This window comes from Muscardinus avellanarius, assembly GCF_963383645.1.
Source record: "Muscardinus avellanarius genome assembly, chromosome: 16".
Taxonomy (NCBI): Eukaryota; Metazoa; Chordata; class Mammalia; order Rodentia; family Gliridae; genus Muscardinus; species Muscardinus avellanarius.
The window spans coordinates 17,590,753-17,601,343 of NC_137802.1; the positions used below are offsets into that span (position 1 = coordinate 17,590,753).

At 54.5% G+C, this 10,591-nt stretch overlaps 1 protein-coding gene across 3 annotated transcripts; it reads left to right on the top strand.

The window, feature by feature from the left end:
• Positions 1–1,659: 1,659 nt before the first annotated feature.
• On the top strand, positions 1,660–10,329 carry ENO3 (enolase 3; the record flags this gene model as incomplete). 3 transcript variants are annotated; one of them, XM_080713589.1, is made up of 12 exons in its annotated part: positions 1,660–1,675; positions 2,880–2,966; positions 3,211–3,306; positions 3,684–3,742; positions 4,067–4,136; positions 4,802–4,935; positions 8,179–8,401; positions 8,508–8,705; positions 9,113–9,314; positions 9,868–9,976; positions 10,127–10,185; positions 10,260–10,329. In XM_080713589.1, 12 exons carry the CDS (start codon positions 1,660–1,662, stop codon positions 10,327–10,329), a joined length of 1,323 nt encoding a protein of 440 aa, XP_080569715.1. The 3 variants fall into 3 exon arrangements, with proteins under 3 accessions (XP_080569715.1, XP_080569714.1, XP_080569716.1); XM_080713588.1 differs by lacking the exons at positions 1,660–1,675; positions 3,684–3,742 and having other exon boundaries at positions 2,882–2,966; positions 3,211–3,335; positions 4,037–4,136; XM_080713590.1 differs by lacking the exons at positions 1,660–1,675; positions 3,684–3,742; positions 4,067–4,136 and having other exon boundaries at positions 2,882–2,966.
• Positions 10,330–10,591: the final 262 nt, after the last annotated feature.

Below are 10,591 nucleotides of genomic sequence, written 5' to 3' on the forward strand. Positions count from 1 at the left end.
AGGGCGGTGGGGGCGGGGCCTGCTCCCCATCTCCCTCCCCCCCAGCCTTCCCCTATACTGAACTTTGCGAATGCAATTTTAAAAATCCCTCCCCCTATTGCAAAATGTGCAGAGTTCCATGGAGAGCGGCGTAAAGGGCTGGGGGTAGGGGATGGCGGGAGAGAGGCGCCGGCTGGGCCCGTGGCTGTCCCCACCCCGTACCGACCGGGCTTTGGTACCGGGGCAGGGCGCGAGCCGGAGGAAGGAAGGAAAGAGCTGGGAGGAAGAATTAGCAAGATGCAAATTGAGCAAATTGAGGGGGTTCGGGGAGCCCAGGGTTAAACGGCGCGGCTCCTCCTTCCCCCACCTCCGCCGCAGGGCAGGAGGGCGGCGGCGCGTGCGCCTGCGCGGGGCCGGGCGGCGGCGGGACCTCCCGGGGCGGCCGGGGAGCGCCGCCCCGCCGCGCTCGGGTGGCTCTGAGGGAGCGCGGCGGACCGGGCCGGAGGCCGGGCGTCCTCGGGGCTGGAGCAGCCCGGGGACGCGGCCCCAGCGCCTGCCCGGCCGCCCCGGGCGCCGCCCCCGGCCCGGCCGCCTCCCGGGGGCCCGGCCGGCTCGCTCGCCCGGTCGCCAGGCTCCGGCGCCCCGGGCGGGACTCATTTTTCAAAGCGGAAGAATACTAAAGTTGCAACTGGGCCAAAAAGGGGAGAGTCCCGTGCACTTTGGAGTCCCGGGATTCTCTCCTTTGCTGTAAAACTTTTGCTGTGCCAAGTACTAGCGAGCGCCGCCGGTCCGCCGGGAGGGGCGCGCCCCGGCCTCGGGGTGCAGGTCGCCCGGCGCCGCCCGGCGGGGAGGGGTCCCTCTGGCCCGTGGCAGCCGCCGCGGCTCCCGGCGCCCCCCTCCAGCCCCCGAGCCCAAGTTCCTCGACAGCCGCGTGGCTGAGTCACTGACGGGCTCGGGCGGGGCCGCGCCTGGGCACGTGGCAGCGCCTCCGACCGCCATCTCCTGACCTCTGGCCTGCGCACTCCCTACCCCAGGGTGGAAAAGTCCCAGAGGGAGTGGCCCGAGATAAGGGGGAGGGGGTGGTAGGTAGGGTTCTTGGGGTGGGGGCGGGGAGGCCGACCCGGGGGCCGGCGGGGCGGGGAGAACTCTGCAGAGGGCCACCCGGGTGAGTCACCCGCGCACCCGCGCGGCGCCGCCAACCAGAGGGACCTTCGAGTCGGGGGCGAGGAGCCATGGTGTCCCTTGGCCCCCTCCCCCGCGGCTGGCCCAGCCTGCTGCAGAACTCGGGGCCCACCCCACACGACCCCAGACCCCAGGCGAGAGAGGTACCGCCTGCAGAGACCCTGCTGCGCGGCAAGCAAACTCCTGCACCAGTCCCTGGCGTCCAGAGGCTTACAAAGGGCCACCCCCTCCTCTCATCCATTCCCCCTTTTTCCTCCCGATTCTACACCACTCACTGATGGACAGGGACCGCTCGCTGAAGCGCTTACAGTCTGTGGGGAAAGGGGCTCCTGACCCGCAGGCTCCAAGCTGGGCAACAAGTGCTGGCCCAGCTCTAAATCAGTCTGGCACCCCGCCCATTCACAGGGCCTAAATTCGTCTCCTGGCCCCCTCTCTTAACCCCACTCCCTTTACTAGACTGGAGAACATAGGATGGGGTGGTGTGGAGAGTGGCCCCGGATGAGGACGCTGAGAGGTGAGGCCCTCTCGCCTGGTGGATGGGTGGGTGGGTGGGTTTCAGTTTTAGACTTTAGCTTGCTCAGCATTCTGGATCTAGGCTTACAGAGGGCGGTGGGCGGAGGCCAGCCGAGTGAGCCGAGCATGTGTGGATGTCAATCCTGCAGCCCCTCTTCCAGGCCCCCTCCCCAGTCCTGCAGGGCTCAGGTTACCTGTGGCCTTTCCTAAAGGGCACCAGTTCCTCCTTAACTTTTGCAAAAGGGGAATATAATCCTGGGGAGGGGCGAGACACCCGCCCCCCCAATCCAAAGTCTATCCCTTGCTACTCTCAAGAGGTGAAATTAAAAGTAGAAACTTTTATTGGGAGATAGAAAAAGTGGGGGATAGTCATTAACCTTTGGGAAGGGGGCAGGTTCCCAGGGCCAGAAGCTTCTGCTTTGGGCAGTAGTGGGCATTTGGCCACCAGCCCAGTGTGGAGGAGGGAGGATGGAGTGAGAGGGAGAGAGAGGCGGGGCTGGCTGGGGGACAGGGTGGCAGGGGATAAATGCCCAGCCTGAGAGGGGTTTGCTGACACTGTCCCAGCTGCCACCTAGACTCTGAGCTCCATCGGAAGACCCAGGGAAGACATCCCAGGTCTGGTGAAACTTCCAGCCCCAGGGAGGAGTGGTGCGGGCGGTGCTGACTTGGAGAAAGCTTGTGTGTATGTGTGTGTGTGGGGGGGGGGGGGTTCAGCTCTCTTCCTCTAGGACTGAGGGTGCTCAAAAGGAGAGTGGTGGGGCTGGAGCAAGCAAGTTGGCGCAAATGCAGGAGTCCCCAGGGCTATAGGGAAAAGTGGGGAGTGACAAAAGGTAATTAGAGTTAGAGCCAGGTAGAGATTTGGGTCCATGAGGATGTGGGTATGGGGAAAGCCGGAACCAGAGGGGATTTGAGGCTAGAAAGCCATGCCGAACAGACTGCTGGACCAGAAAAGTAGAAAAGGACATAAATGCAGCTCTGGGAAGATGAGGCCTCAGGGAGTGGTGGCCCCAGTTCTTAGGGTGGGAGGGTAGAACTGGAGCTCTTCTGAGTGGGGGAGGGGGTTGCCTGGCTCTTTGGTCTGTGACCTTTTTATGGGGTATTTTTAGCTCTAGCACCTGCCTTCCTGGGGTGGGGAAGACTCTTAAAGGGCAAGGGATTTCTGGTTCCTTAAAGGATCAACTGTCCACACATCTCTTGTCATGCAGCCATGGCCATGCAGAAAATTTTTGCCCGGGAAATCCTGGACTCCAGGGGTAACCCTACGGTGGAAGTGGACCTTCACACAGCCAAGGGTAACACAGCCCACTGGATCCCCACTTGGCCTTTGTCCCCCAAGTCCTGCGCCATATCCTGTCCTTTGGGGTCTTCTTCCCCAGACATCCTCCCAGGCCCCCTCTTCCAGCCTGACTCTGGAGCTGGGAGAAGTGGGGGTCTCTCTTTGCCCTGTCCCTGGAGCCTGGGCTCAGAGAGGACACCTTAGCCCTTTGCAGAGTGGGTGGGACTCACTGTGGCCTTCTGATTCACTCCCTGCCCCAGGCCGCTTCCGAGCAGCAGTGCCCAGCGGAGCTTCCACAGGTATCTATGAAGCCCTGGAGCTAAGAGATGGAGACAAGTCGCGATACCTGGGGAAAGGTAAGCAAAGACCCCTGCAGGAGGAGCCTGTTTGAGCCTGGCCCAGCGGCACAGGCTTGTAATCCCAGCATCCCGGAGGCTGAGACCGGAGAATCTCATTTCACGGGCAGCCTCAGATACTTAGTGAGGCCCTTTGCAACTCAGTGAGGCTTGTTTCAAAAATAGACAAAAATAGGGCTGCGGTATTGAAGGTACAATGCCCCTGGGTTCCCTTCCCAATACCACAAAAAAAAAAAAAAAAAAAAAAAAAAGGAGCCTGTGTGGGTAGCTTCAGGACAGAGGCACACAGGGGTAGTGGGCTGGAGTCCAAAGCTGGGGTTGCGGGGAAGAGGCCTGATGGACTCAGAAATGCGAACCCTGTCCTCTGGCCCCTCCAGGTGTGCTGAAAGCTGTGGAACACATCAACAAAACTCTAGGTCCTGCGCTGCTAGAAAAGGCAAGTCCTGGGGCCAGCTCCCTCCCCATGCCACCTCACCCCAGCAGCCCTCTCCCCCAAGTATCTTCCTTCCTTCCTTCCTTCCTTTCCTCGTCCTCCTCCTCCTCCTCCTCCTCCTCCTCCTTCTGTAGGTTGAGGAGAGTCTCAATACTTACTGAGGCTGTCCTCAAATCTGTCATCCTCCTGTCTCAGCCTCCCAAGTACTGGGATTACAAGCAAGTACCACCAGACTGCTGCCATTCTCAGCTCCCCCCAAGTATTTTCACCTAGCCTTCTTCCAGAGATCTGACCTCTGCCCTCCTTTCTTCAAACCTGTCCTTCCAGAAACTAAGTGTTGTGGATCAAGAAAAAGTGGACAAATTTATGATTGAGCTGGACGGGACTGAGAACAAGTGTGAGTAGAGGGCCAGAGGTGGGAGGAGCAGGCACAGGACTACTGGGGCTCAAGTCTGGCCTCTGGCTGGGGTCTGTCTTCTTTCTTTCTTCCTTCCTTCCTTCCTTCCTTCCTTCCTTCATTCCTTTCTTTCTTTTTTGCTGTATTGGGGATTGAACCCAGGGGCATTCTACCTCTGAGCTACACCCCCAACCCTAATTTTAACCCCTTATTTTGAAATATGGTCTCACTAAGTTGTAGAGTGCCTTGCTGAGTGGTTGAGGCTGGCTGTGAACCTGTGCTCCTCCTATCTCAGGCTCCCAAGGACTGGGAATACAAGCGTGCACCACCACGCCCAGCTCTGGCCAGAGTTCTTTCTGCGCCCCACATTTTGGGCACACTGAAGCTGGATGGCTTTTTGTTCATCCCACAGGCATTTCCTGACACCTCCCCTCTGCCAGTCCTGGGGCAGCTGTGCAGGCAGCTGTGAAGCTGACACAGTGCCCTGGGGTGGGGGCTCCAGAGCTCCTCAGGCCACTGGGGGGGGGGGGGTCTGTTAACAGACTTTAATGCCCAGTGGTTTGGAGCTCTGGATTGTTCCTGGGATCACCAGAGGGGACATTCAGGGAAGTCACCCCAAAGTCTGTGGGAGATCTCACCCTTCCCTCCTGCTTGCCTCCTTCCAGCCAAGTTCGGGGCCAATGCCATCCTGGGCGTGTCCTTGGCAGTGTGTAAGGCAGGAGCAGCGGAGAAAGGAGTCCCGCTCTACAGACACATCGCAGATCTCGCAGGGAACCCTGACCTCGTCCTCCCAGTGCCTGTGAGTATGGCTGCCCCTGCGGGTCTGGGGGGCAGAGGGGTGCTTAGGTAGGCTCGGGGCACTACCTTTCAGATCCAGCTCCCAAGAAGCAGTCCTCTAAAATCAAATCTTTCTTGCTGCCCTCCAGCCCCGCCCTCTTTCCCACAGCCAGGCCTTCCCTGAGCCCCCTGGCGGTGCGGTTCCCTGGCCTTAACCCGGTTCCTTCACATTCCATCCAGGCTCAGAAACTCCAGCCTCATTCCACCCTGGCAGCGCCCCTCCCCCATCAGATGGAGCCGCTTCAAGGGGAGGATCTGGCATTTTCTTTGTATCTTCTCCAGTCCTTATTCAATCAATGCCCTCTTAATGGAAACCCTTTGAATTTAATCTCAATTATATTGTTACCATTTATTGTTACTTACTAGGAAGATTGTGTAAGAGCATGGACTCTAGAGACAAACTGCAGGGCTCCCATTCTGCCCTGCTTGTTCACCAGCTGGGTGATCTCAGGCAAGTTACTTAACCATTCTGTGCCTCAGTGTCCTCATATGGAGCGGGGGATAATCATAGTGCCCAGTTAAGAGAGGTGTTTTGAAAATAAAAGAGGCCAGGTGTGGTGGCACACGCCTATAACTCCAGTACTTGGGAGGCTAAGACAGGAGGATCACAGGTTTGAGGACAGCCTCAGCAATGTAGTAAGATAGTGAGACCCTGTTTCAAATAAATAAAAAAGAGCCAGGCATGGTGGCGCACGCTTGTAATCCCAGCACTTGGAAGGCTGAGACAGGAGGATTGCACAGGTTTGAAGCCAGCCTCAGCTACTTAGTGAGGCTCTCAGCAACCTAGTGAGATACTGTTTCCAAATAAAATATAAAATAGGTCTGGGAGTGTAGCCCAGAGGTAGAAAGCCCCTGGGTTCCATCCCCAGTACCACCACCAAAAATAATAATAATAATAATAATAATAATAATAATAATAATAATAAATTAAATTTAAAAAGGCTGAAAAGGTTGGGGGTGTAGCTTGAAGTTAAAATCTCTCTGGGTTCCCCAGTAAAACACACACACACACACACACACACACACACACACACACACACACACAGAAAATGAGTTAATTTTAATTCACAGTACCTAGAACAATGCCATCAAAGTATTAGTACCTGGGAGGATGAGACAGGAGAATTACAGGTTCAAGGCTAGCTTCAGCAATTTATTATTTTTCTAATTTTTTTTTTGAGGTACTAGAGATTGAACTCAGAGGCATTCATTCTCTCTCTGAGCTACACTCTAAGCCCTATTTTTAGTTTTTGCTTGGAAACAAGGTCTTGTTAAATACTGGGATTACAGGTGTGTGCCACCATGCCTAGCTAGCCTCAGCAATTTATTTATTTATTTTATTTATATGTGGAAATATTGAAAATGGTATACATTAGACATGTTTGGTGCCCTCTCCCTCTGCAACAGTTCCCCTCCCCTCCCAACAGTGAGTGGCCAGGTTAACCGTGCTACATTCATATTTTTACACATATTCGGGTGTAGCTCATCCATTAATCAACCTCAGCTTTCTTCCTCTCCTGTCCTTCCATTCTAGCTTTGCTGAGGTTTCCCCTCCATTATCTGGGGTCCCTCTGGTATCCCCAGTGCTCCCTAGCTCGGGCATATTAGAGAAAACATAAGTCCCTTCTCTTTCTGTGCTCGGCTGATCTCACTTAGCATAATGTTCTCCAGGTCTTTCCATCTTCTTGCGAATGCCATGATTTTGTTCTTCTTTATAGCTGAGTAGAATTACATTATATTTCCCATAATTTTGCGATCCATTCATCTGTTGATGGAGACCTGGGTTGGCTCCATATTTTGCTAGCCTCGGCAATTTAGCAAGGCCTTCAGCAAAGTATCCAAAAAAAAAAATCTTGGGGGGGGTCTGGGGATGAAACCCAGGGGCATTCGACCTCCAAGCTACAGCCCCTGTCCTATTTTTTATTCTTTATTTTGAAACTGGGTCTCATGGAGTTGCTGAGGGCCTCACTAAATAGCTGAGGCTGTCCGTGAACCGCAATCCTCAGGTCTCGGCCTCCCTAATGCTGGGATTACAAGCGTGCGCCACCACGCCCAGCTGTATCCAAATTTAAAATTTTTTTTCTTAGCCTGAGACAGGATGATTGTAGGTTCAAAGCCAGCCTCAGCAACTTAGGCTCTGAACAAATTAGTAAAGACCCATATTCCAATTAAAAAAAAATAATAATAAGCCGGGCGTGGTGGCGCAAGCTTGTAATCCCTGCGCTTGGGAGGCAGAGACAGGAGGATCGCTCAGGTTCTAAGCCAGCCGCGCGCGCTGGCTTAGGAGACCCTGTTTCCAAATAAAAATGTAAAAATAGGTCTGGGAGTGTAGCCCAGAGGTAGAAGGGCTTCCAGGAACCCCAGTACCACCAAAAAAATAAATAAATAAAATAATAATAATAATAATAATAATAATAATAATAATAAAAATAGGTCTGGAAGTGTAGCCCAGAGGTAGAAGGCCCTTGAGTTCCATTCCCAGTACCACACACAAAATATATATACATAGATAGATAGATAGATATAGATAGATATATTTTTTTGGAAAGGGTTGGGGTAAACCAGGTAAGGTAGCACACACTTGTAATCCCAGTACTTGGGAGGCTAAAACAGGAGGATCTCACAGGGTTGAAGCCAGCCTCAGCTACTTAGTGAGGCTCTCAGCAACTTAGTGAGACCCTATTTCAAATAAAGTATAAAATAGGTCTGGGAGTATAGTCTGGAGGTAGAAAGCCTCTGGGTTCTACCCCTACTACCACCATAATAATAATAATAATGATAATAGAGAATAAAAAAATAGGGCTGGGGGTGTATCTTGGAGGCAGAATGCCCCTGGGTTCCATCCCTAGTACTGCAATTAAACAAATAGATACTTAGATAAAACAAAAAGGTTGGGGGTGTAGCTCATTGGTAGAATGCTTGCCTAGCATGTATAAGTCTCTGGGCATAAACCCCAGTACTGCCAAGAAAAAAAGTTTCAGCTAGCTATTATCTACCAGGTACATGCTAAGAACCTTATATTCGGTTCCTCTAATTTTTAGCAAAAAGTTCTGTGGGGAAGTTGGTGTTATCCCCATTTTATAGAAATTAGGAGAATGAATGTGCAGAATTAGTCATCCCAGGTGGCAGGACTCGGCCTTGGGCACCTGTTCGTTCTTGATCCCTCACGACGCAGCCCGAGTCTGAGGCGCCCCTCCCATCTCAGGCCTTCAATGTGATCAACGGGGGCTCCCATGCTGGAAACAAGCTGGCTATGCAGGAGTTCATGATTCTGCCAGTGGGCGCCAGCTCCTTCAAGGAAGCCATGCGCATTGGTGCCGAGGTCTACCACCACCTCAAGGGCGTCATCAAGTCCAAGTATGGGAAGGATGCCACCAACGTGGGGGACGAGGGCGGCTTTGCACCCAACATCTTGGAGAACAACGAGGGTCAGTGCTGAGAGCCCCGAGTGCAGCCCCTTTGATCCCCGTGGCGGGAGGAGAGGCTGCCCTGGGGAGGCCTGGGGTTTCAGCTTGTCTTCTGCCTCTCTCCCAGCCCTGGAGCTGCTGAAGACAGCTATCCAGGCGGCTGGTTACCCAGACAAAGTGGTGATTGGCATGGATGTGGCAGCATCTGAGTTCTATCGGAATGGGAAGTATGATCTTGACTTCAAGTCCCCAGATGACCCCGCCCGGCACATCACTGGGGAGAAGCTTGGGGAGCTGTACAAGAGCTTCATCAAGGACTATCCTGGTGAGCTGGGTGCCGCGTGCACGCCTGTAATCCCAGCTCCCCGGGGGGCTGAGGTGGGGTCGATCTCAAGTTGGAAACCATCCTTGGCAATTTAGAGACCTTAGAGGTCTCAAAGAGGTTGGGGGCGGCAGCTGGGGATGGAGCCCAGTGGTCGAGGGCTTGCCTGCATGCATGAGACCCTGGGTTTCATCCCCAGCACCACAAAGGATGACAGCTATCCTGGTGCGACTCCCAGCTCTTCCAGTGTTCCTGCCCCGGGTTCTCTGTAGCCACCTAACACTGACTTCAGCGCCCCACTTTGCCAAGACTTGGTCCTTCCAGTCCTCAGCCCCCTCTCAGTCCCTGTTCCTCTGCTTCCTGCCACCCCTCCATGAGGCCTCTTCCACCTCTAACTACCTCCCCCCCAGTGGTCTCCATCGAGGACCCCTTTGACCAGGACGACTGGGCCACATGGACCTCCTTCCTTGCGGGGGTGGACATCCAGATCGTCGGAGATGACCTCACGGTCACCAACCCCAAGAGGATCGCCCAGGCTGTTGAGAAGAAGGCCTGCAATTGCCTGCTGCTGAAGGTCAACCAGATCGGCTCGGTGACCGAGTCCATCCAGGCGTGAGTGCCCCTTCCCCAGCCGGCCTTCCTTGCTAAATTGCTGAAGCTAGCATCAAACCTATGATCCACCCATCTCAGCCTCCCAAACACTGGGATTACAGGCGTGTAGCACCACACCTGCCTTGTTATTTTTTTTATTTTGAAACAGGGCCTCACTAAATTGCTGAGGCTGGCCTTGAACCTGTGATTCTCCTGTCTCAGCCTCCAGAGTACTGGGATTACAGGCATGCACCACAACGCCTAGGCACCCATTCCTTCTTGGCCTCAAGGCTTTCACTAACATTAGCCTGACCCCCAAGAGTTTGCTATTGTGACCCTATCATGTCCCCCACCTCAGCCTGTGCCATCCCTCTCTACAAGTTCTGCTGTTCTTCCCACCAGCATTTCAGGAGCTGTAATTCAGTATCAGAAATCTCCTCTCTGCTTCCCAAAGAACTTAGACTGTCTTCCCTGCCGAGTGCCCCCTTCCCAAAACAGAAGGGGAAAGTCCCATCAGCCCCTGGCTTTCCCACACAAGTTACACAAGGCCTCACCTGATACTCTTTCTACTCAGCTGCAAACTGGCTCAGTCTAACGGCTGGGGGGTGATGGTGAGCCACCGCTCCGGAGAGACCGAGGACACGTTCATTGCCGACCTCGTGGTGGGGCTCTGCACAGGACAGGTACTCAGGGCTTTCCTCAGCTGTCTGACCCAAGTTTTGGGGGGTTCTCGGCTTCCTGCCTCTGAATTGAGTACCAGGACGGGAGCTCCCTTAGGGCCAGGCCCAACCCCTCCAGCCTTGCATGACCCCAGTGCTTTCTTCCTACTTCAGATCAAGACTGGCGCCCCCTGCCGCTCGGAACGCCTGGCCAAATACAATCAGCTCATGAGGTATGGAGGGGCCTGGGCCTTAGGGAGCAGAGGCCCCCTGGTGGGAAGGCTGCCGTTCTGACTTTGTGTTCTAGGATTGAGGAAGCTCTTGGGGACAAGGCTGTCTTTGCTGGACGAAAGTTCCGTAACCCAAAGGCCAAGTGAGAAGCTGGAGGCCCCAGGACCCCACTGGACAAGGCCTGGCCTTCAAGTCCTTCTCCCTGAAATAAATACTGGTCCCAAACAAGAACGCAGCCTGCTCCTTTGTGTGGGTGCATGCGCACAAGTGTGCCGGGTGGGGGAGATGCTCGGCGCAGACTGCAAAGACAGGTAGTGCACAGGTAGAGATGAGGGGGGACAAGGAGGAAGTGAGAAAGGAAGCTGGTACGTCTAGAACAGAGAAGTTCACATTTTGTTAGGAGGCTGG